Raw genomic sequence first — 25,089 nt, 5'->3', positions numbered from 1 at the left:
CTACAGTCATTGTTGGCTTAATAGGCTTAATAAATGCGACTATATGACATATGTAAGTTATATCTAGCCACTGGCATTTTAAAAACAGGCAACATTTTTTCAAGGGATTAATATAGGATTTGTTATTGATAATGTATAGAAAAGAGCACAAGTACAAGTATAAAATAGTTTCTTTAGGTCGACAAATTTGAAGTATTTTAGAAATACACAAAGTAGTATTTATGGCATACTAAGACTTCCTAAATGTTACATATTTATATTTCAAAGCTGCCATATTCTGAGATGATTTGGGCTATAGATATAACAAGTTTCAGAAGTAAGTCCTTAGTTTGTACAAAAGATGCACTGCAACTTCCAGCACCAAAAAAGATAGAAAAAAAACCTCAACTGTAACTAATTTCTTTTTTCTAAATATCTCAAAATGCTTTATTAAATACCACAAGTCTCCTATATCATTATAAATGTGATGAGAAATGGTGAATCTTGACACCACTAAAGTACATCACACTTTACACTAATAAGGTGCTATCCCTTTCTTTGGCACTAAAATAACTCAGACTTTTAAGAAGGATTCGGAGTTTTCTTTTTTAAATATGAATTTATGTATTTTTTTAAAAAACATTGTAATTTACAACCACTTGAATAGTTTTTGAGAATAAGGGTGTCAATATATCTAGCTTGGGTGTATAAACTAGAATAAGTATGCCAATATCAGTTTTATGAGAATAACAAACACTGAATTAGGCCAACACTGAATTTTGCTATACTATTTTGAAAAATTGGGTCCAAATAACCCTATATTGGGTTAGTATATTACTCTGGTCATATTAGACGAGAACAAGGATCTTGCGGGCAAATTATATTACATGACCCTTGTATCTCTGTTGGACAAACTACATTGCCAGGAACATTAGAAATGGGACATATCACTCTTTCTCTCACTATCACATTTTGTGTGATTCGTGGGTCAAAGACTGCAGTGGAAGGTTGCATAAAGGAACCAGAAGGGATGCAAGTATCTGTTACCACAAAGCTACCTCCTTGCAAAGGGTCAGGAATGGAAATGGCTGGTTGTAGAGTCTGGATATTTATAGAATGACCACAAGGTTCAACCCCAGAACTACTTCCTGTAATGTGTGACTGAGATAGGTTGACATCATCCAGGCTGACTCCAAGGCTTATTTCTGCAAGCTTTTTAAATTTGGGGCCAAGTGAGTCCAGAAAACTGTCGTCTATTTCTTCAGCAATAAAACTGCAACAACCTATCGAGCCTACAGGAGAACTTGGAGCATCCATTCCTTCATTATCATAGATCAGCAAGCAATCATTTGCTTCCTGACCACCGTCTTCCTCTGCACAGGCAAATGCTTTCTGAAGAGAGAGAAAAGCAGGGGAAAATAAATTTTACGAGACTGATTTGATGAATATAACACTATTTCATAGAGATAAAGTTTTGATCATGAGTATGTCAATTAGATAATCGATTGCTATAAAGTCTGTTGTTTACATTAACAACTCTGTTGGTTGTTATGGAAATTAACTGGTGTAATCAATATACCCTTAAACATGTATAGAATTATATAGCAGTAATGCTGCTCACAGTTTGATTTCTGTCATTGCACATAGTTTCCTGAGCATTGCCAATAGTTATCTCTGATCATAGCCAGGTGTGCCCCTACTCTATGCACAGCTGTATATGACCTTCCCCCAAGCAAGGAGTAGCCTAGGCTCATGAGTTGTTGTTGTTGTTGTTGCTCATGAGGTTTTCTGCATGTGGGACACTCCTGTTGATTATCAGGGTTTACTTCTGGCTCTGCTTTCAGGAATTACTCCTGATGGTTCCCCAGTAGACCATATGGGATACTGGAGACTAAACTTGGGTGGTCACATGCTAAGAAAGTGCTCTGCCCACTGTACTATTTTTTTGGCCCCTAGACTCAGGTTTTAATTTTTTATTTTGGAAACACATAAGAATAACTGTCTGTGCATGACACCTGGAGTTAGTCAGAGGCCAAGTGTGAAACTCTGCTTGAACTTGTATAAAACCATGTTTTTGTATTTGGGGCTGTGGGGCAGACATTCCTCTATGCACTGTGCAAGGCAGCTGAGTCCCAGATTGGGAACTTCACCTTTAATCAAGGCCTACATCACACCTTGGAATAACCCATGAATCTCATCTCAAGTTAGCCTCTATGCCTATCCTTAAGTAGTGTCACATTTCCTTTGCTTGAAATGACAGATACATTCTGAACTGAAACTATATGGCAGATAAGTTCGAATGATGCGTCTTCCTCATTTAAATACCAACTAAGGGCAAAAAACCTGCCTTCCAAAGACCTTTCTGGTCTTTTACCTTCTGGTTTGTTTTTTCTTTCTTTTCTTTTCTTTTCTTTTCTTTTCTTTTCTTTTCTTTTCTTTTCTTTTCTTTTCTTTTCTTTTCTTTTCTTTCTTTCTTTCTTTCTTTCTTTCTCTTTCTTCTTTCTTCTTCTTTCTTTCTTTCTTTCTTTCTTCTTCTTTCTTTCTTTTTCTTTTTCTTTCTTTCTTTCTTTTTCTGTTTCTCTTTTTTTTCTTTTCTTCTTCTTTTCTTTTCTTTCTTTCTTTCTTTCTTTCTTTCTTTCTTTCTGTCTGTCTGTCTGTCTTTCTGTCTGTCTTTCTTTCTTTCTTTCTGTCTTTCTTTTCTTTTCTTTTCTTTTCTTTTCTTTTCTTTTCTTTTCTTTTCTTTTCTATTTGTTTGGTTTTTGGGCCACACTCAGTGATGCTTAGGGGTTACTCCTGGCTATGCACTCAGAAATCGCTCCTGGCGCAGGGGACCATATGGGACGCCAGGATTGAACCCAGGTTTGTCGTGGGTCAGCTATGTGCGAGGCAAACACCCTACTGCTGTGCTATCACTTCGGACCCTGCTCTTTTATTCTTGACTGTTCATCTGATCTTATTAGATCTCTTACCTCTTTTTAATATTTGGAAATTTATTAAGTTTTTTTTTAATTTCTCAGGACATAGTTTTCCATGAAAATATAATTATGACTTCCTCTGAAAAATTTGCATGCATAAAATGTATATACAGATATATAATATTCCTACTTCATTTTGGTATGGAAATTCAAACTAGACTGTTCTTTACGCTGAAAGTGGATTGTCTCCGTGCAGAAATGAATTTGCTTCCCATTGCTATTCACTTGTAAAGATGAGCTAATACTTTATCACCTTGAGGCTATCTAGAAGAATCTTCTTTTGACTAGAAGATCAGTTTTAGCAAAAACCCTAGATTATCTCTACAATTTTGTCAAGGAATCACTATTTTTCTTTAAAATTTTCACAAACTATATACCCCCCCCACTATACCTGAAGTATAATCAAGAAAAAAGATCTGTTAAGGTAACAAAGCCACCAAATTTGCCATTAAATTACCTGAGAAAAGTAGGAGTCCAGGAAATTCATGCTTATTGCTCCTTCACCATAGTCTCTATTGCTTCCTCCAGTGGAGTGGCGTGTTCTCATTGTTCCAGAGTGTCCTACAGTACAAATGGCTGTGCTATACCCTCCAGTGGTTGCACAAATATTAGATGTTCCAAGCTTGGTGGCCAGTTCCATTCCTGAAGCTCCTTCTACCGTCCCTCCAGCATATGTATTTGTACAAACTTCTGAAAATGGGAGAAAATTTTATAACATCTCTTACTATGATTTTAAACTTAATTTTTAACTAGTGCTTGATATCCATGAACAATTGCCAAGTAAATAAGTGGGAGAAAGCAAAGTTATGTGAATCAAGGTGGTAGAAACATTCCAGACTGTTCTATTATGTCAGAATAACAGCAATTGGTTGATGAGATAGTTCTGAAAACATGCCAATTCTAAAGTGTACAAGGGAAATATATTTTCAGTACAACAACCACAGAGGAAAATATAAGAATAAACAATTTAGTATATGGGCATCTAAAACTTCTAACGCAATGTTTATTTTCAGAATGTGATTAAGTTGTCATATTGACACAATATAATAAACAATGAGAAAACATACACTAATATTTCCATGTAACTTACTGTTCATAAGTAGATATCCTGTTGTTTAATTACAATTAATGAGTTAAAATCATTCTGCTAATTACCTTTATATTATACTGTCATTTATATTTTTCTAAAGAATTGTGAATATAGTTATTTTCCCTATATAATTAAAAGGCAGAATTAGGAGAAAATGTGCAGATAAAAGCCAGTTGCTACATTTTCTTGATGATATTTATAGATTTTACTGTTGAAACATTTAAAAACAATCTGATTAAATATGTAATTTAGAAAAATTTAAAACTAGCTATTAGCTTTTATTGTTTTTCTAGATATTACATAAGATAATATAAAATTCATCTGATAAATAAAATAATTTTAGCCTTATGACAGTGTAAGTGATTCAGTCACATTGATTAAATGCAAAAATTTTATAATTTTACTCAAATCAGAATTATATTAGTGCTGGGAAAGTAAGAAAGTCAACAAGATAAAGGATATGCATACACAAAACTTTTTCTGCAAATATAATCAGTGTTAAATTGATGGTTGTAGTGTTTGATATTTATTTGATAGTGTTTCCTTTATTTTTTCCTATATGTTTGAAATATCATATTAAAATCAGAAATTGAGAGCTATCTTTTAGTTTGTTAAAGTTGGAAAAAACTTAATAATTCTTCAAATATGAAAAATATTTGCATGTAGGCAGGACTTATTGAAGTAAAGTTTGGTCTAATACAATATTAGTAAATCATTTCATTGAAAATATATGTGCAAATTACTAAGAAAAAGATTCATTATTACTTATTATTTTCAGTAGTTTTAACGTTAAATCCATTTTTGCTTTCAAAAAATTGTATGAATTTTTTGCCATTTTTTACCCTCCCTACAAATTTTTTTTGACTTTTACTTACCAGAATTGTCTATGAAATCAGTTCCATTGGTTGTTATAGGTGGCACACAGATATTTGTGATTTCCTGCAAACCAAGATAAAAAATACAGGTTTTTGGGAGATAAGTACAGGAGTACTTAACTCATATTATGTGGTTCTAGTGTTCTCCAAGTACTTTTGGAATTTTTCTGGTGATACCCTGAGCTGCACTATATCTTTATATTCACTAACTATCATGTATGTCAGGCCAAATGTATACCCTGAGCATTGCTTTGGACGACCCTTTCCAAAAAACACTTAAAGATTAGCCAGTTTTTATGGGAAATGTAGGTGAAATGTGGTTCTCTACCAGTGGTGTCTATTACTTGGAGTCTAAAATTTTTTTGTAGGAAAAATCATTTAATCAAAAAGCAAAGGCTCTAAAAATCTCCTTCCAGTATTGTCTCACAAATCAAGTGTCAAGAATTCTTTTGTGAGCAGGGTGTTGGGTAAGAGGGACACATTCACAAGTCATTGGTGCTTAGAGCTTATTCCTAGCTCAGGACTAACGCCTGGTAATATTGGGATATTCTAATAGATGTCAAAGGTTAAATGGGGTTTGATTGGCTACAAAGCAAGTGCCTTAACTGCTAACTTATCTCTCTGATCCTCAAAGAGTATATTTAAGAAAATTCTATTATTTCTTTCTCTGGATCATTATAAATTAGATTTTTCTGAGCATGATTGAAATGAATATTTAAAAAAACTGAATCTTCACCTTGTCTTCAGGATGAGCTCCTTCAATTCCCCACTGATGAATTGTTCCTTCAGAACCATCAGGAACTGGAACAAATCCACCTACTCCTCCTCCAATAGGCTTTGTCCCACAATCACAGGTCAGCAGCAAAAGAGGGGCCACTGGTTAAAAAAATTCAGAAGAGTTGCATCACTAGGAAATGTTTGACATAACAGTTCCGAGAAAAAAATACAAAGAAAACAGTATTTTAAAGACTATGGAACATTCCTAATAGAAAGAAAAAGTGAGTGTTTTTAAAATAAAATTTAGTACATGATTATAAAACTAAAGGAAATTATTATTATTATTATTATTATTATTATTATTATTATAGTGTTGCCTTGACACTGATAGAAGGTAATTGATTTCTTTTGTTTTTGTTTTTTTTTGGGGGGGGCACATCCCTTGACGCTCAGGGGTTATTCCTAGCTATACACTCAGAAATCGCTCCTGGCTTGGGGGACTATATGGGACGCCAGGAGATTGAACCGCGATCTGTCCTGGGTCAACTGCATGCAAGGCAAATGCCCTATCTCTGTGCCACTGCTCTGGCCCTGGTAATTGATTCCTTAATAATTTTCCATAAAATTTTTATTGCCTTTACATGTACATGTTGAGGCCATTATATTCTATTGGTTGAGTACACAATTGGATGCTGAAGATGATAATGTTTCAGTAATTTGATCTCCAATTATTCTTACTAACCAATTATTAAATGCAAGCAATATCTCAATTTGAGTGATGACCTATATATGACAATTAATTCACTTTTACTTTTGGCTTAAGAATCCTTGATATGGAGGGTTCTTGCTACCATGACGATAATTTCATTTGTCCTCTGTCAGTCAAATATTTGTAATAAAGATACATGTAATTCCTTTCCCTTTTTTCAAAATATTTTTTTTTAGACAACAGTAACCTTTTACCTATCTTGGCTTGGTAAGGAAACCAACATTTTCACATTTGAACTTTTATCACAGTAAGGTGCATTGAGTACTGTTACCGGGGCTGGAGAGATAGCATAGAGGTAAGGCGTTTGCCTTGCCTACAGAAGGACGGCGGTTCGAATCCTGGCATCCCATATGGTCCCCGAGCGTGCCAGGAGCAATTCCTGAGCGTAGAACCAGGAGTAATGCCTGAGTACTGCCGGGTGTGACAAACAAACCAACCAACCAACAAAAAATAGAGTACAGTTACTGAAACAAACTACTGGGGTTTGAATTATGACTTTATCACTTGCCATCCGGGTCAGTGATATGTTTTTTTTCTTTTTTTCTTTTGGTTTTTGGGTCACACCTGGCAGCGCTCAGGGGTTACTTCTGGCTCTATGCTCAGAAATCGCTCCTGGCAGGCACAGGGGACCATATGGGATGCCGGGATTCAAACCACCATCCTTCTACATGAAAGGCAAATGCCTTACCTCCATGCTATCTTTCCGGGCCCCCCTGATATGTTTTCTTAAAGTTACAATCTAACTTGTCTATAAAATGAGATAGATTATTATGGGATTAAATGAATTAATATAAAGGACAGTAGTGAATATAATAAAGATTTGCTATTATGGCTATGATAAGTCATATTCATTATGCAAATTAGGTACATCTAAGTATACTAAGAACAACTTAGCCAACTATCCACAACAAAATATAAGATCAGGCACAATATGTTTTACCCAAAATAAATATACTATTACAATACAAAATAATACTTATCATACTGCTTATTAATATGTAGTTATGTTACTTTTATTAGTAAGTATATACATACATTTAATCTAATTTAAAGTTCCTAGAACTCAGCTTCTAATAGCCAATTCTCCTCTTTCTCCTCAATTCTATTATTCTCTTGTGTGTAGGAAGAATTGACCATTGTATATTTATAGATAAACCTGTAAATCAATTAGAGAATAGTTCTACATTGTGGATATGCATTGCTTGTGCAGTGTGTGAAAGCTGACACCCATCAAAAACAGAACAAAGCTTTGAATACTCACACAGCAGCAGCAGAAGACCAAGCAGTAGTAGGCCAATGGCAGCAGGCCCTAGCCTTGCCCATGACCTATTTTCTTTTGAGGGATCTACGCCTTTGTTTGGAACATGACTCCCACAGTTTTGCCCCCTATCATCACATTGACAGACTTGCAGGCTCAAATTCTCTGGTATATCACACAACTGGTTCTGATTATCCGTAACTACAAGAGGAATCTTGTATGTCCCAGGAGATATCTGTGACTGGGCTTTTATGAGTGAGGAAGTAGCTGTAGAAAAACAATCATATGAATTAACTACAGTAGAACAAAATGTCTTTGACTTTGAATACAATTTAATTTTATTAATACAGCCTGAATGACCATGGATAGCATTGTCTCAAAGAAAGCACTCAATGTAGGTGAAATTTGAACAGCTATGAGATCTAGAAGGTTTTCAGTTGGATATATTTTGTTTTAATTCCTTCTTGAGCTTCTCTCTGTACTAGGTGTGTCCATCACTCTTCTCCATAAAAGCAATTCTGCTTTAATCTATTGACCCTACACCTTCCAAAAAGATCAAGAAAAATGGGCATTGCTTAAATGTTTAAATGCTCCCTCACTCCATATTTTAGGGATTAACTACTCTTCCTTTGTTTCTGTACTAATCCCTGGCCTATTGTATGTAGTTCTCTGAATGTGTGCCTTCCCTACATGCATGTTTTTGTGCTGTTTTGTCAAGCCTAAGTGTCTTCTTTGGCTACTGCAGCCTCAGCTGCTCTTATTTTCCATGAACCAAGTGCTAGTTGTAGGGCTTATCCCAGCAAAAGTTGTACTTGAACCATGAACATAAATGGTTTTTCACTTTTCATTGCTAAGTTATTAATTACTAAGTAGATAGCTAGCATCTCTCATAATCTGAAAGATTGCTTTATTTGAATAATTTCAGACACAAACTTGTTCTTTAACACCGTGCTTACTATACCTAGTCCAACCACCGTTGCCATAGAACCTTGTAGCACAATTGTAGCCTTTCCCAGAATTTCCTATACTAGTGTGTTTACTGCCAGCTTTTCTTTTTCTTTTGGTGATAACTGCAACCCTCACAATTTGGAGCTAGAATCTCATTAGGATTAGCAAGGACCTAGGAAAGAAGGCCTGTGATGACTCAAGCAATGACTAATACAAACCAGTGACTAAGAGCACCATTTAGTACATTCATGAGATGTAATAAAATAGGTTTAGAAAAGCACTTGAGAAAAGTAAATACATTTACAAATAATTTTAAGTGGCTGGATGGTAGCTATACATTTAGAAACAGGGATAGGGATATATTTAAATAAGTAAAGAACACATACATCGATTTGATTTTTGGCACGTCATGGCCCACTGAACACCACTGAGTATGGCTGCAGTGGCTCCCTACTACCACCTTATATGACTTTTCCCAGAAAATCCAGGAAGGGACAAGATTCATATTGATTCAAATGTCTATATTTATAAGAATACTAGGAAATATATGAAATGTATAATTAATATTATAAATATTAGAGAAAAATGAAGTATAAGTTTGTTCTTCCCATTTGTTAATGTGTTTATAATTTTCAGCCCAACATGCTCTCAAATTACCTGGCTAGAAGTATTTCCTGTGAATGTCAAATTGCTCAATACCTAATGAGGAAAAACTAAAAGTCTTTCCTCAAAGATCTTGAACAAGACAAGAATTACCCCACTTGCTAATATTTAATGGGGAAAAATGAAAAGCCTTTCCTCTCAGGCAGGGGTCCTCAAACTTTTTAAACAGGGGGGCCAGTTCACTGTCCCTCAGACCATCGGAGGATCTGACTATAGTAAAAAAAAAACTTATGAACGAATTCTTATGCACACTGCTTATATCTTATTTTGCAATGAAGAAACAAAACAAATACAAATACAATATGTGGCCCATGGGCCATAGTTTAAGGACCACTGCATGTCTGGAACAAGACAAGATTGCTCCCTTTGACAACTTCTATTCAATATAGTACTGGAAGTACTTGCTATAGCAATTAGGCAAGAAAAAGATACCCAAGGAATCCTGATGAAAGGGAAGAATTCAATCTCTGTTTGCCAATGACATGATAATATATTTAGAAAATCCTAAAACTCTACCAGAAAACTTATAGAAGCCATAGATTTGTATAGTAAAATGGCAGGATAAAAAGTTAATACTCAAAATTCACAGCTTTTCTTTTTCCTTTTTTATTTTTAGACATCATGGTTACACGGTTGTTCAACTACAGCATTTTTTTCCACAGAAAAAGTTGTTGATGATTGAGTTACAGTCATATAATGTATAATAACATCACCAGTACACATTAACTGCCAGCAATGTCAACAGTTTTCTCCTCACACTACCTGATACCAGGGCTTTTCTATATACAAATAATAAAATGAAAGAAAGATACTAAAAATAATCCCATTCACAATCAGAATGCCCCATAAAATCAAGTTCCTTGGAGTCAATTTGGAGTTGACTTTAGTTAACTTGGAGTTATCTAAAGAGGTGAAAGACCTTTACTAAGAAAACTACAAAATATTATTCTTTAAGAAATAAAAAAAGACACAAAAAATGGAAACATATACCCTGCTCATGAATTGGGAGGATTAAAATAATTAAAATGACATCCCCAATGCATTGTAAAGATTTAATACTATCCCTATAAGAATACCCATGACATTTTTAAAGAAGTGGATCAAATGCTCCTGAAATTCAAATGGAAAAATAGACATCCATAAATAACTAAAACAATTCTCAGGGATAAGTAGATGGGAGGAATTACTTTCCCCAACTTTAAACTGTACTATAAAGCAGCATGCTACTAAAATAAAGACCGATCCTCAAATAAATGGAATAGACTTAAATATTCTGAGACAGATCCTCAGGTAAACTATCAATTAATCTTTGATAAAGGGAAAGAATGCAAAGTGGAGCAAGGAAATACTCTTCAACAAGTGGTGCTGGGAAAATTGTTCAACTACATGTAAAAAAAGTGAACTCAGATCACTCTTTAACACAAAAATCAAGTTAATTAAAGACGTTATCAGATCTGAAACCATAAGGTGAATAGAGAAAAATGTAGGCTAAACTCTCCATGACATTGAAGGTAAAGGCATCTTGAAGGAGGAAATACCACTGGGCAAACAAATGGAAGCAAAGATAAACAAATGAGACTACATTAAACTGAGATGCTTCTGCACTTCAAAGGAAACAATGACTAGGATACAAACACTACCCACTAAGTGGGAGAAACTACTCCCTCAATACTTATCTGATAAAGGGTTATTATCTATGATATACAAGTCACTGGTAGAACTCAGCAAGAATAAAAACCTTTAATATCACTAAAAAATGAGAAGTAATGAACAAATATTCCTCAAGAAAGAAATAAAGATAGCCAAAAGGTACTTGTAAAAATGGTCCATATCACTAATAATCAGGGAGATGCAAATCAAAACAGCAATAAGTTATCATTCCAGAGCAGAGATGGCATATATCACAAAGAACAAGAACAACCAGTGCTGGTCTGGATTTGGGGAGAAAAAAAAACTCTCATTCACTGTGGGTGGGAATATTGATTGGTGTAGCCTTTTTGGAAAATAATATGGATATTCCTCAAAAAAAAAACTAGAAATTGAACTTCCTTATGATCCAACAATACTACTCTAGAAACCAAAACCAAAACCAAAAACCCAAACCAAAGCACCATGTATTCCTATGTTCATTACAGCACTATTTACAATAGCCAAAATCTGGAAGCAACCTAAGTGCCAGAGAAAGATGAACAGCTATAGATACAGTGGTACATGAACACAATGGAGTTTTATGCAGCTGTTAGAAAAAATGAAGTAATAAAATTTGTTTAAAAGTGGATGAATATGAAGAGTATTGTGTGAAGTAAAATGAGTAATATGGGCAGGGGTAGAAATGGAATAATCTCACTCATTTGTGGGATAGATGAAAAATAAAGATAGTATGCTAATAATATCCAGAGACATAGAGGCAAGGGCCAGGAGGACCAGTCCATGGTAGGAATCCTGTCACAAATAATGTTGAAGTGCTGTTAAGGTTGAGAAGGAAACACTATGACAATGATAGTTGAAACTGATCACTTTGGACAAGAACTAGGTTCTGAGTGGAGATAAATGTCACACACAGTACCGCTTTATTAACAGTAGTGTAAACCACAGTGTCTAAAAGAGGAGAGAGAAGAGAAAAAGAAAAGAGAAGAGAGAGAAAAAGAGAAGAGAGAGAGGAAAGAGGGGAGAGAGAGAGGAAAGAAAAGAGAGAGAGAGAGAGAGAGAGAGAGAGAGAGAGAGAGAGAGAGAGAGAGAGGAAAAGAGGCAGGCAGGAGGGAGGGTAAGAAAGAAACTGAAGACAATGGTGGTAGAAGATTTGTATGGGTGAAGGATGGTGTACACAAAACTCAGTTATGAACAGCTTTGTAAACATGGTGATTATATAAAAGGGAAATGAGTATATTTAAAAATCTAAATAGCACTTCAATAAAACAAATGTTGAACCAACGTATTTGGGTGCGGTGGCAGCCATATGTACTAAGCAGTGTAATGTTATTACATTCTTTTTCTGAAGAGAGAAGTACTTAAGACTCAGAGTGTACCTTTACTAAAAATAAGTTTTCTCAACTCCTCTTAGAAAGGATCTGCTCAAAGATGAGCTTTCTTACCCCTCTGGAAACATAGAGAAGCATCAACTTTAATTCATGAAAACAACTTTGCTTATTACTCACCATTGATTGTTGTGATACTCCATACTACTGGCAACTTTACACCTTGATCCTCCAGTGAAAAGGTGTAGGGGCCAGAGTATTTATCTCTGTCCTGTACGTTTGCTGAGACAATCACCAGAGGAGATGAACTACAAATTACCTCCTTGTCAAAAACAATTGTAGGACACTTTTCAGTGAAACCAGGTACTTTAACATAAATGGTGCCTGTAGCAGTTTTACCTGTGGTTTCTAGAAAAATAACATTGGAGAGTTAAAGAAAAATATAGAAACATTATATACAGAAAATATTGTTAATTCCATTGGTGAATATACATAAAAATATTTATTTTTGGACCATACTACAATTGACTTGGGCATGAGAGCTACTCTGGCTGTGCTCAGGGAAACTTGTGCTATGAACCTTCTGCAACTGGCCTCATGCAAGTAAAACATGAGATTTGAGCTGGAGCCAGTTATCTGATCCTATGTTTGCTATTCTTTTTTTAATTAATTAATTAATTATTTTGGTTTTAGGGCCACACCTCGGATCTTAAGAATTACTCCTGGCTCTGTGCTCAGAAATCACTCCTGGCAGGTTCGGGGGATCATATGGGATGCCGGGAATCAAGCCTGTGTTCATCCTGGGCCAGCAGCATGCAAGGCAAACACTCTACAACTGTGGTATCACTCCAGCCCATCTATTTGTTATTCTAACAAGTAAAACGATTCATTAAATTTTCACAATTTGTAAGAAGGACATTTTAACTAATTTGGCTATTAATTTGGTATTTTGGAAACCGAGACTAAGGTGATAAAATTGATATTAAAATAGTAATTTTCTTAAATATTCCTACCATATCTCTCAGACAGATATTTCTTTTTTTAGTTTTGAGTCACACCTGGCCTTGGTCAGCAATTCCTCTTGGTTCTGCACTCAGTAATCACTCCTGACGGGCTCAGGGGACTGTGTAGTGATGCTGGGGATGAAATCTGCGATGGCAGCATGTAAGGCTAATGCCCTACTTGCTGTTACTAATGTTATGATCCCAGAGAGAGTTTATTACCCGAATATAAAAGTTTATTAAAAAAGAAAACCAAGGTGAGTGGAGTGTGTAAGAACAAGATAAAAGTTCCGGGGCGGGAGAGATAGCATGGAGGTAAGGCGTTTGACTGCAAGCAGAAGGTCGGTGGTTCAAATCCCAGCACCCCATATGGTCCCCTGAGCCTGCCAGGAGCGATTTCTGAGCATCGAGCCAGGAGTAACACCTGAGCGCTGCCGGGTGTGACCCAAAAAACAAAAAACAAAACAAAACAAAACAAAACAAGATAAAAGTTCCTCAGTAATGGGGCAATAACTCATTTCTATTGGTTCTTGAAGTACTTTTTTGCCATTTTTTAAGGTAATGTGATTTTATTTTGTCTATCTTTATCCTTTAAAAAGATATGTTTGAGAAAGAATTAATTTTATAAGTGTAAAACAAATGCTTAAATACATTATTTTATAATAATATTTTAAAATAAAACAATATATTTTATTATTTAAAAATGATAAAATGTTAAAATAAAATAGAGAAGATTTTATTGTTTATTAATAGTATATGAAGTCTCTGCAAGAAACTCACAAAACACCAATTCCAGTCACCTTTTAAAATACAGAAATTTCTATGAACTGAAATTGTTTTAGCCAACTGGAAAATCTCAGAGACTGGACACAGAATGTGCTAATATTGTAAACTCTATTGAGAAGTTAGAATCTGGATTAAGATGGAGTTGCCATCTGGATTGAATTTCTTCAAACTTTAACTTCAAAGTCCCTAAGATAATGGACAGTATGTTGAAAATTTTAATCATATATTTATAAGGAAATGCCAACTGCTTTGACACATCTCTAAAAATGATTAAAATATATTTCTTACCATCTATGGCTAGAACCTCAGCTGTGATTGTCTTGTTAACTATGAAAGAGTAGTCCCGATCGATGTTTTTGACAAATTTGATTTGAGCAGTTTTTGAATCAATGGCTAACAAACCACCATCGTTACGTCCCATGACATATCTGCTTTGCAATAGAAAAATATAATTATAATTTTCAAATACAGAATGTTTTTTAATAGAAATGATTCTTTATGTTTAGTGTACATGTAATTAATATATTGACATGTACTTTTATAAAGAGTAGAAGAACATTAAAATTTGTATACATAAGTGCTATTTTTTAATCCTCAAATATGTATTAGTCCTTGCAGTTTTCTGTTTTGTGCAGTAATTAAGTATTTATATTAAACAAATTACTTTGCTCATAAATTTTAAACATATGTGTCTTTATATAAGCCATTCTACTAAATTACACCATAGCTTTCCATGAATGGACACTCTTAAAATTTTATCTGAAAATTTGAGTATTTTTCTAATATCTCTAGATGGGCTTAAAAGATATTTTTCTTAATTTCTAATTTAACTTGTGCCATTTTATCTTTGCTCCTAGTAATGTTACGTTATCTTAGCTCTTTAATTTTTTTTATGAATTTAGCTCTGCTATCTTTCAGTTGGCCACTTTGTTTTTGTGTTACTGGTATACAGTAGTTTAGATGCTATATTTTAATCTTATTGATTAATAAATATGTCAAGGAGTGAGAAAACGTGAAGTATAATCTTACCTGATGGATGAAGAAGCTTTGCCAGTGTCTTCATCAATGGCTTGATATAGTCCCAGGATATAATTGATCAGTTTTTTACTACTTATGCCTTTCTGGACCGTAAATGTTTTGTTAGCTGGTTTAAATTTAATACCTTCTTTTATATTGATCACTTGAATTGTGACTGGAGTTGAGTGGACTCGATATTGAGAAATTACTGATTGATGAAATTCAGCTTTGTTTTTGACAGCAATACCAAGTTGTATATTTTGTAGCTGTTCATAATCTAGAACCTAATCAAAAATAAAGAAAGAAGTATCACATAAATGTGATATAAAAAATCCAGAAGAGGACAAGGAAACTCTGCATTCTTGCTCTGAGTGATTGCTTTTTATCCATGTAGCCAAACTGTTTCAGAAACACTGTAATATTGAAAGAAAGAAGTCTTTAAGATTCTAAGCGAGCAAAACCTCCCTTTGTTTGGCAAAACGTACTTATAAATAGAGTACATTTTTGGGCTAGCAAAAACATTATAGTTTGGAAATAGAGGGGCATATCATCAGAACTGATTTGTTCTGATTATCTGGTTCTATTTCTTAATAGCTGTTTAAACAAAATATTTTTCTTTTTTAATTATCAACTTTATACATCAGGAAAAAATTAAACTTACTTGATTAGATTCTACGAAGGCTGAAAAATCAAGGGTCATCATCAGTAACTATGTGTTTATCCAAGTCATTAGATTCATGCACAATATATGTCTTGACTTCGAAACTTTCTACTGGCAAAGGCGAGCTTAGCCGATTTCATTGGCAAATAGACCTCTACCAAATCCCTGAAGAATCATTTTCACATGGTCTTGTGTGATGACTGTGCATATTTTTCCCCTTCTAATTGAGAGGGTCTAAAGCTTAAAGGAATCTTAGAATATGGCATCTCTTCTCTAGTAAAGTTTTTTAGGGTAATGAGTGAGGAAACACTCATTTTTATTATATTTGTCTTAATTATTTGTCAAAAATAATTAAAATCAAATTAAGAAATTTGAATTTTAACTTGACAATGACTATTTGTGTGGGTATTTTCAGGGGAGAGATAAAGACACATGCACAGATGATTGTAATGCAAAAGATTATTGACAAATTTTATAGGTTCTGTAAGTGGAAATAACTAAATATTTCTACGTGTAAGAGTTAGGGGAGACTTCCAAAAAGTTTTACATGAAGAGCATTTTGAAGGATAAGGAGAACTTACTGAGGAAGAGATGGAAAGTATTCAAAAATACCCAGAATTACAGAAAGTGATGAAGATTGGATATACTACAGATAGATAAGCTCTTGTACAGTAGGGTCTTAACTTCTTTTTGCTTAATGCCATTTTCTTATAATGTTGATAAACAGAATGAGACTCTTTGAGGAACTGCTTTCTTTAAGTTTCAATTTCTCATACCAAGTTGACAACATTAAATGAGGATGTACTGTACAGAAATTTTGTTTTTGTCTTGGGGGTTAATCTCTATAGTATTCAGGGCTTATACCTGAATCTGTGATTGAAAATATCATCTGATCATGCTCAGAGGATCTAACAGGGGTTGAGCACATGCAAGGCAAATATCCTTGCAACCTTGCATCCAAACAACCTTTACTATCTCTTATGAACCCGCATTTTGAGGAAGGCGAATAGCCTCTTACAGGCCAGCAGGTGGTCATAAATTCTAGTAGCATGATAGTTCAGTTATTTATATATCATTATGTAGATGTAGTTTTTGCATCCTTATTTTGTACAATAATATTCAAATGTTTTTCCTTGGATGATACATTCAAAAGCTACAATTTTGTATACTTTTATCTATTACCCAGGTGTAGAAAGTAAATTAGAGTAAGTTAAGAAACACATTTGTGTTTTTTTCTTTTGATTAAAGTAATAACTCCAATGAGCATATATATATTATTAATATGCTTATGCTTACTAAAGAGAGTATGAAAGCTTGGAAGGAAGAGATCAAAATATTAAGAAAAGTTTTGATCAAGAATGTAGTTCAGTGGTAGAGAGTGTGGTTTAAATCTCTAGTTGAATTCCTGCCTTTTATCTATTCTCATAAAAACAAGAAAGGTTGTCTTTAGAAAATGGAGATTCTGTTTTATTTTTGTTTGTTTGTTTTGTTTTTGTTGTTGTTGTTGTTTTTGCCTACAGTCAGTGATGCTCAGGGATTACTCCTGGCTATACACTCAGAAATCGCTCCTGGCTCGGGGACCATATGAGACACCAGGAATTGAACCCCAGGTGTGTCTTGGGTCAGCCATGTGCAAGGCAAACGACCTACCGCTGTGCTATGGCTCCAGCCCCTGTTTTTTATTTTTAACTAAATAAATACTACCTATTTTTGTATGTTTTTTAAAAAAATATTTGTAGAAATGATAATTTTGGTTAATATAGAAAAATCAGTCCTTACCTTCACCACCTTCAGGATGCCTTCATTTGTTTTGGTGTCAGTATGAATCTCAAACCAATTTCCTTCATTTCCAGAGGTAAAAAAATATTCTGCAAACCAATTATCTGTGAATTCTTCATCCAAATCTGTTACTTGAAACCGCAACAACTCAGAACTTAACGTGTTTTCCTCAATACGTGCAGCATACTAAAAAGGAGAAAAATAGAATTTATTTTTTTGGGAGGGCTTCTGGGTATACTTGGTGGTGCTCAGGGCTACTCCTGATTCTGCACTCAGAAATAACTCATGGTAGCCTCAGGGAGACAACATAGGATGTTGGGGATTGAACCTCAGTCATGTGCAAGGAAAGTACCCTCCCCACTGTGCTATCACTCAATCACCAAAGTCCTCCAATCCTCCAGCAGAGTCCTTATATCACATATAGATTTTCTTTTCTCACTTCCTCTACTTCCCCCCACTCCTTGATCTGTGTTTTGTAATCCAAAGGCAAGCTATTTAGCTTTATATACTGTCTACTCCCTTGTTGTTTCTTAGTATACCACAGATGTTAAAGATAATCTAATATAGAGAAACAGAAACAGAATTTAAAACTCATCATATTTTATGTAAAGGGCTTATATTTATTCTGAATGCTATTAATATAAAGTTCAAATCTATATTTTTCTACTTGATAATAATTAAATGTATTAAATTATTGTATTTATAGAAACAATTTGACAAGCTCTTTAGTAAGCATGAGCACATTAATAATGTACATATATTTATAGGTGTTATTACTTTAAGTATAAGAAAACTTACTAAATAAAAGCTTGAAAACATATATTAAATTTGAATGACAATGTGTAGCTTAAAATGTAATTATTATTATTATTATTTTTTTTTTTTTTTGGTTTTTGGTCCACACCTGGTAATGCTCAGAGTTTACTCCTGGCTAAGCACTTAGAAATTGGCCCTGGCTTGGGGGGACCATATGGGACGCCGGGGGATCGAACCGCGGTCCGTCCTAGGCTAGCGCTGGCAAGGCAGACACCTTACCTCTACTGCCACCACGCTGGCCCCTAAAATGTAATTATTATTAAAGAGTAAAATATTACCTTTGATTCTTTGAACATTGGGAAATTATCATTGACATCTTTCACTTTAATATTACATTCGCATTTAGTTGATAATCCTTCTCCATCTTTATCAGCACCACTCACAACCAAAGTATAGCTGCTAATTTGCTAAATTTGGAGAAACAAAGAAGATAATTAATTTCTAATGTCAAGAATATGAATGCCAGCTGCTTTTTTCTTACATGAAGGGGTGAAAATATTCAAAATTATGGTTCATGTTCTGGAAGGATAACATACACTGTTGTCTTCCAAGAAAAGGTTGTTCAGGGCTGTGGATGATTGGAAGTAGTTAGGGAACTAGAAAAAGTTTGCTATTTTAATGAACATTTCATGTCCAGAAAATGAATTTAGAGCAAAACCAATTTAAGAGTATGGTGTGATGGTTATATTATGGAGGCTTATTTATGAATATCACTTGTTGGTCCATTTGAGAGATCATTTGTATATAAATGTTATGAAATCACATATGTAGGATATCATGATGCTTTTAGTGGCAATGGTATCTGTGGTGATAAAACAATGCAGAGGAGCTAGGAAGGGTTTTTTTTTTTGGTGCTTAGTGGTAGCAATTTAAAGTTAAAAATGCCAAGAGAAAGAAAAAACATGACATCAAATATGGCAATTTTTTTCTCCATAGTTGAAGAATCAGTGATCATTTAATCATTGTCTATGGTATTGCCTTCTTTATACCATGCTTTCTTTTTTGTCATATTTTTTTCACCATTTTATTGGTGATATTTGCTTGGGGGTAGAAATGATTGTGCATGTTTGGTACACATTCGTACCAGAATTAAGACTATGAGTTAAAACTTGATGCTAATAGATTTAGAACTCAAGTATTGAGGCTTTTTATTTCTCTTTCATTCTTAGGCATTAACAGTCACCTCTTACAATTAAGTCTTGTTTTATTTATTTATTTATTTATTTATTTATTTATTATTTATTTTAATGATCCCAGTGGCTTGCTTTACCTCTCGATCAAGAGCATTAGTCAAAGTATGGACTTCCCCAGTGTGTCTGCTTATGAGGAACATAGGTATGCTTGCAGGCTCCTGAGAGACGATTTTGAAGGCAATTTTAGAGTTCAAATGGTTTGGTTCATCTGCATCTGTGGCATTTAGTTTCATCACCAGTGTGTCTAGGAAAATGGGAGAAGTTAAAGACTAGGTAAAGATTAATATGTTTACATTAAATACTCAGCTCATTTTCAGATTGATTTTTTATGGCTTTAACACATTTTAAATGATAGTACACTGGGATTAGAGTGATAGTACATTGGGTTGGCATTTGCCTTGCACATGGCCAACCTGTGTTTGATCCTTGGCACCCCACTGAGCTGGCCAAAAGTAATTTCTGAGGCAGGACCAACCATTGAACACCTCAGGGTATGTTCCCCAAACCAAACTAAACCAAATAAGCAATAAAACCCCAGAATGATAGGACAGCAGATTGGGAGTTTGTCTTGAGTGTGCCAACTTTGCTCTGGGATCTCATATGGTCCTCTGCACCTATCATGAGTAATTCATGAGTGTAGAGCCAGGAGTATGTAAACCCTGAACATCACTGAGCATGGCCAGAAACCAAAAAGAAAAGAAGAAAAAACTATATTCTTAAAAAATAATTTCACTTAAATATTTCTTTCTCTGTCCTTAATCAGATAGTGTCACATTGCCTTCTATAAAGTTCTCAGTTACCTTAAACTTGTTTATATTGAGATTGGACTATTTACTGTCTCTTTATTTCTTCCCATAATAATGATTATTTTATAACTTTACCTTTATACTAGACTATTCAAGTAATGGGAATTTCTGTCTCTTAAAATATAAAAGGCTTATCTGGTACATCCAAGCTTTAGAAGTCACCCCTTTAATTTTATCAAAGCTAAATACTCTGTTACATTTTATATCTTAAAAAAAAAACAACTTATTTGCTAATATGACCACAACTTAGCTATTTAATGGCCATGGATAACTAGTTTAACTGTTACTAGAAATGAAGAGCCTGATTAATGATTTTATGCAAAGTAGTGATATGACTAAATAAAATTAGTTCTAAAAATGATATGCTATTGTGATATTGTATTTGACAAAAATTAAAAGTGATAGGCATAGAAAAAGACTTACTTGAGGCACTGTTTTCTTCAACTTCACCCTGGAATATTGTTTGTGAAAATACTGGAGGATTGTCATTAATATCTAAAATTTTAACTGTCAGTATAAGTGGTTTTTCTACAGGACGCCCGTGAATATTTTCAGCATGACATGTGATCTAGAAAAGATAGAAAACTTATGATCACTCTACAGACTTAGTTTTCATACTGTTGAAAGTTGTATCAGTTGAGCACTTGTTTGTGAGTATAGAACTTTTGTAGACAAAAAGGGCAGAGAATCCACTCTGTGCAGATCAATAAAGCCTATTGATCATCTTTGGTGGATGCTGTTTAGGCTAGATGAAGCTTTGACATAATGATTTGGCTTAGGCCTCAGAAGAATGGGCATCGTCCATACACACCTGAACAATGGATGATCATGTTACTTAAATAAAAAATATATTTCAAAAAAAAAAACCAAAAAAACAAAATGGTGGTGGATTTCAGAGTTCACTCTTACATTCTCCTGGTGTATTCCTTCAGGAAACAAAAAGCCATAAGTAGAGGTACAAATACTGTTATTTGTTGATAGATTACTGAGTGAGATATTTCCTCTAATCATAAGAGTATCTCTTCTATGCGTCCAGTGTTGGAATCTTACCTGGAAACTTGGTGTTTTTTCACGGTCAACGATGGAGGTTATGTTAATTTCTCCAGTGTTCTTGTCAACAATGAAGATCCCAAAAGGAGGCTGATCAACTCCCACTCCAGAAATTCGGTAGAAAACTTTCTGGGTTGCTAGGAAATCTGAAGAAATCTGTAACCCCAAAATATTCAGGATAATAAGGTACTCATCATTCAGGCCTTTGCCCCCCCACTTCATATTTTTGTCATTTGCTGACTTTATGTACTTTTTTTGATACTCTATTTTTATATAATAGATACTCTTGCTTCTGTTGACCACATGAACTATATTTATTAACAACTATAGTATTTATTCAGTTTGTGAAAATTATGATACTGTAAAATGGTTAGAAGTCAAGGACATTTAATATTTAGAATGATCTATTAATAGATAATGGTTAGAAAAAAGACATTACTTACAATTTAAATAGATACAGTTAAATAGAAAGGAAAGAGATTGCATAGGCAAATCAATGGTAAGGTGTATATGATTTATTTTCTATTATAATGTATTCTTTTTAACATAAATCATTAAAATTATGTTAAGAATAAAATTTTTCTGGTCTATTTCTATTACCCAGCTTTAATGTAGAACTGCTTGACCAATTCAACATTTACTCCCAAACATTTTTCTAATTGTTATATAATTTTTAATTTGCTAAACCATGGCTATAAGTAAGATTTACCCACAAAATTGTTCCACAGTTCATTGTTATTATAGAATTCATATTTCTTACTTTTCTAAATTTTTCTTCTTATTGTTTCATGTATCTTTTGTTGAAGATACTAGGTTATTTGCTCTACTGACTTCTCAGTTTGCATTTTATTAACTGGAATAGACATAATTTAATACACTTTTTTCTGAAAACTCATACTGTTGACTTACTTTTGCAATTGGGTTTTTCTTAGAATTGTCTTCTTCTTCTCTGCAGGCTTTTGCAAATTTCACCCATTCACGTTTATATCTTCTTTTGGCTTGTACTACAGCCACATCTTCATCCTGTTGATCATTTGTCTTACGAAAAGGAATTTAATTTTAGTAAGCAATGTTTGCTTTTGAGTATTGTTTATAGATGCTCAGGTTGAGAAACCTTGTATATTTAAAGATATCTAAGACTTGTATATCTACTTTATTCACAGTTTGTTATTATACTTTGCTAACATTGTTATTAAAATTATTGTAAAGCTAATGATTTTAAATATATTGTCCAGAATTAAGTATTATATATTTCTTATGTATCTGATAATATATAATTTATATAGTTTACATGCTTAATATGAGAAGAAAGTTTGCATGAGCTAATAATTACAATAATGACACTTGTAGATTGGTTACATGTAAATTTTACTGGGCTAGTTGTTAGAATTTACCTATCCACAGTTACAGTTCTCATATTTTAAAATTAGATATTTATTTTTGTGAATAAAATTAATTTAAATCTAAACTGTTTAAATAAAAGCTTTTTTGTACTTTACCTCTGTTCTCAACTCTCCATGGACCATGATGACAACCTGCAGACATTTAAACAAAGCCAAATTAGACATAAATTCCTTAAATAACTTAATAAAATATCTTTATTTTATTCTTCTATTCATAGTAGTTTATTTTTTTAAAGTTTAGATAAGACATATGCAAAAGTACAACTTTATTACAAAAAGGAAATGCTCTCAATATAATCAAGTTCCTTCAATTCTTCGGTGTGACTACAAAAATTTAATGAAGAATTTATTGTTTTTTAAAAACTCCAATTTTTTTTGTGCGATGGTCATTGTAAGACATTTCTTACCTTGCTCTTCAATAAGCACATCCTGCTAGATATGAAAGTGTTGCTTTGGGATACGAAGTTGAGCATAATTGTATTGAATTTCAAAAAGTATAAAATATATATTATTAAAAACTGTCACCCATCAACTAACTTGCTCCAACACAATTTTGCAATAGTTAGCTTCAATTACAAGATAAGGCTTTTTCATGTGTAATATATACAAGAGTGGAGAAAATGGAACAGAACAAATCTGATTTTTAATGTAAAAACTCAAAGAAAAGTGGATGTTATTCCAAACATAGGTATGTATTCTCTGGAACATAAATTTGCTAGTCTCTGCCATATTTCATCAATTAAAATACTGAGTTGGTGATATAGCCCCATTCTAGAGTATTTGCATTTCATGTTGAAATCCTGTGCTGATCCTTGGCACCACAGAATAGTTGAGCTTAATATTTGTACTATCTGAGAATAAATCAGGTGTAGATAAATTAATGATAAATTAATGATGTACTCAGTTTGAGGTCTTTTCTTTATCAAGAACATAATAGGATTTTCACCTATGTCATTTCCATCTTGTTTTCTAACTGGAGTCTAATTCTCCTTTACTCAAATATTTAGTGACTGAATTGGCCTTTCATATCAATTCAAGTTCCAAAAAAATATCACAAAGCTAGCTTTATGGATATTTACTTTTTTGAATCTGCACATCACTTATTCTGTACCATGGTGCTTCGTCTATATAGTTTGTAATGAGTTACAATTTTATTTTTTTATTTGCATTTCTGTAATAAAAGAATCGTAAACTTCTAAGACTTATTTATATATTTTAATTTTGAAAGCTTCACAATACCTATGTTCCAGCAATATTTAGCAACTGTTTGTTGATCCACTATCTGGTTAAAGATAATGAAGTAAGATAGGACTGTGAAAATCAAGTCAAAAGAAAAAATTAGAGTGGTGTATTCTTCAATTTGAAAATGGCTTTCTCCACTTTGAATAACTCATATTCTCTTCTGAATGCATAACACCCTCTTACTTTATATACTTGTAAATAAAGTTATTTTGCTTTAAAAATTGAGTAAAATCACGAATTTTATTATAGTGTATCTATTATACAAAAAATGTTTAATTATCATTGAATCAATATAGTAGTGATATGAAAGATATAAAGATTGTTATAATCTTTATGCTCTGAATGAGTAACTGAAAACATGAGAGTTTGAGTGCTTTGGTAATTGAATAGACATAGTAGATTCAAGCTTTGAACTTCAGCAGTATGATTCCAAAGTGTGTGCATCACCTCTATACAGTCTAACAAAATTTGGTATAAATGACTAGAGAAAACTAGTTGCTGGAAATAAGTTATATAGGAATTAGTTTAGAGTTCTAACAGTCCAAAGACTGACAGTGGTCCTAAAATAAAAAAGAATAATATTTATTTAAAATATTTTAGTAGAGAGACAGGTCCACATTTAAACCAAAGAAGTAAATAAATACATTAAATCTAGGATGCCAGGACCCATCTAGTATAAGTATTAATGAAACCCTTATTTATAAGGTTCAAATTTGCCCATGAAAAACAACCATATGTCATATTATGCCTAAAAATTATTTTATAGGTTTGCTACTTTTTAATAAGCACTATAATGTGGAGAGAAGACCAGAGCAATTACACTACTCCTTTCTTAGTTCATGAGAACAACTCAGCCACAGGTAAGGGGAGGGATTAGCCAGGCATGATTCTTACAGGAAAAGTAGAGTCATACAGAAAATATGAATCATGCTTGCACTCATCCCAGAAAGGATGATTCTCCTACCAGACATCAAGACATACAATTTCTGTTTTTCGGGAAACATGGGAAGGGTAGATCCTAAATTATAGAGACTCTGGGAGTGGCCCCAAACTCCACCTTACCAGATACCATCATATTTTTATGTT

General features: G+C 33.6%; 1 protein-coding gene across 1 annotated transcript in view; it reads right to left on the bottom strand.

Annotated features, from left to right (window-relative positions):
* Window positions 1-822: 822 nt before the first annotated feature.
* DSG3 (desmoglein 3) overlaps window positions 823-25,089 on the bottom strand; it is a 52,090-nt gene continuing 27,823 nt past the window's right edge. The window contains exons 2-16 of the mRNA XM_049770917.1: window positions 22,858-22,893; window positions 22,268-22,396; window positions 21,359-21,514; window positions 20,732-20,876; window positions 19,580-19,746; window positions 18,588-18,716; window positions 17,494-17,679; window positions 15,066-15,337; window positions 14,325-14,464; window positions 12,430-12,657; window positions 7,667-7,930; window positions 5,656-5,795; window positions 4,920-4,983; window positions 3,412-3,644; window positions 823-1,371 (exon numbers count right to left, since the gene is read on the bottom strand). Of these exons, the coding sequence (XP_049626874.1) occupies window positions 823-1,371; window positions 3,412-3,644; window positions 4,920-4,983; window positions 5,656-5,795; window positions 7,667-7,930; window positions 12,430-12,657; window positions 14,325-14,464; window positions 15,066-15,337; window positions 17,494-17,679; window positions 18,588-18,716; window positions 19,580-19,746; window positions 20,732-20,876; window positions 21,359-21,514; window positions 22,268-22,396; window positions 22,858-22,893 (2,838 nt within the window). The remainder of the gene's footprint in view (window positions 1,372-3,411; window positions 3,645-4,919; window positions 4,984-5,655; window positions 5,796-7,666; window positions 7,931-12,429; window positions 12,658-14,324; window positions 14,465-15,065; window positions 15,338-17,493; window positions 17,680-18,587; window positions 18,717-19,579; window positions 19,747-20,731; window positions 20,877-21,358; window positions 21,515-22,267; window positions 22,397-22,857; window positions 22,894-25,089) is intronic.

Source organism: Suncus etruscus, chromosome 3 (genome assembly GCF_024139225.1).
Source record: "Suncus etruscus isolate mSunEtr1 chromosome 3, mSunEtr1.pri.cur, whole genome shotgun sequence".
Taxonomy (NCBI): domain Eukaryota; kingdom Metazoa; phylum Chordata; class Mammalia; order Eulipotyphla; family Soricidae; genus Suncus; species Suncus etruscus.
This window is presented reverse-complemented; position numbering and strand designations above follow the sequence as displayed.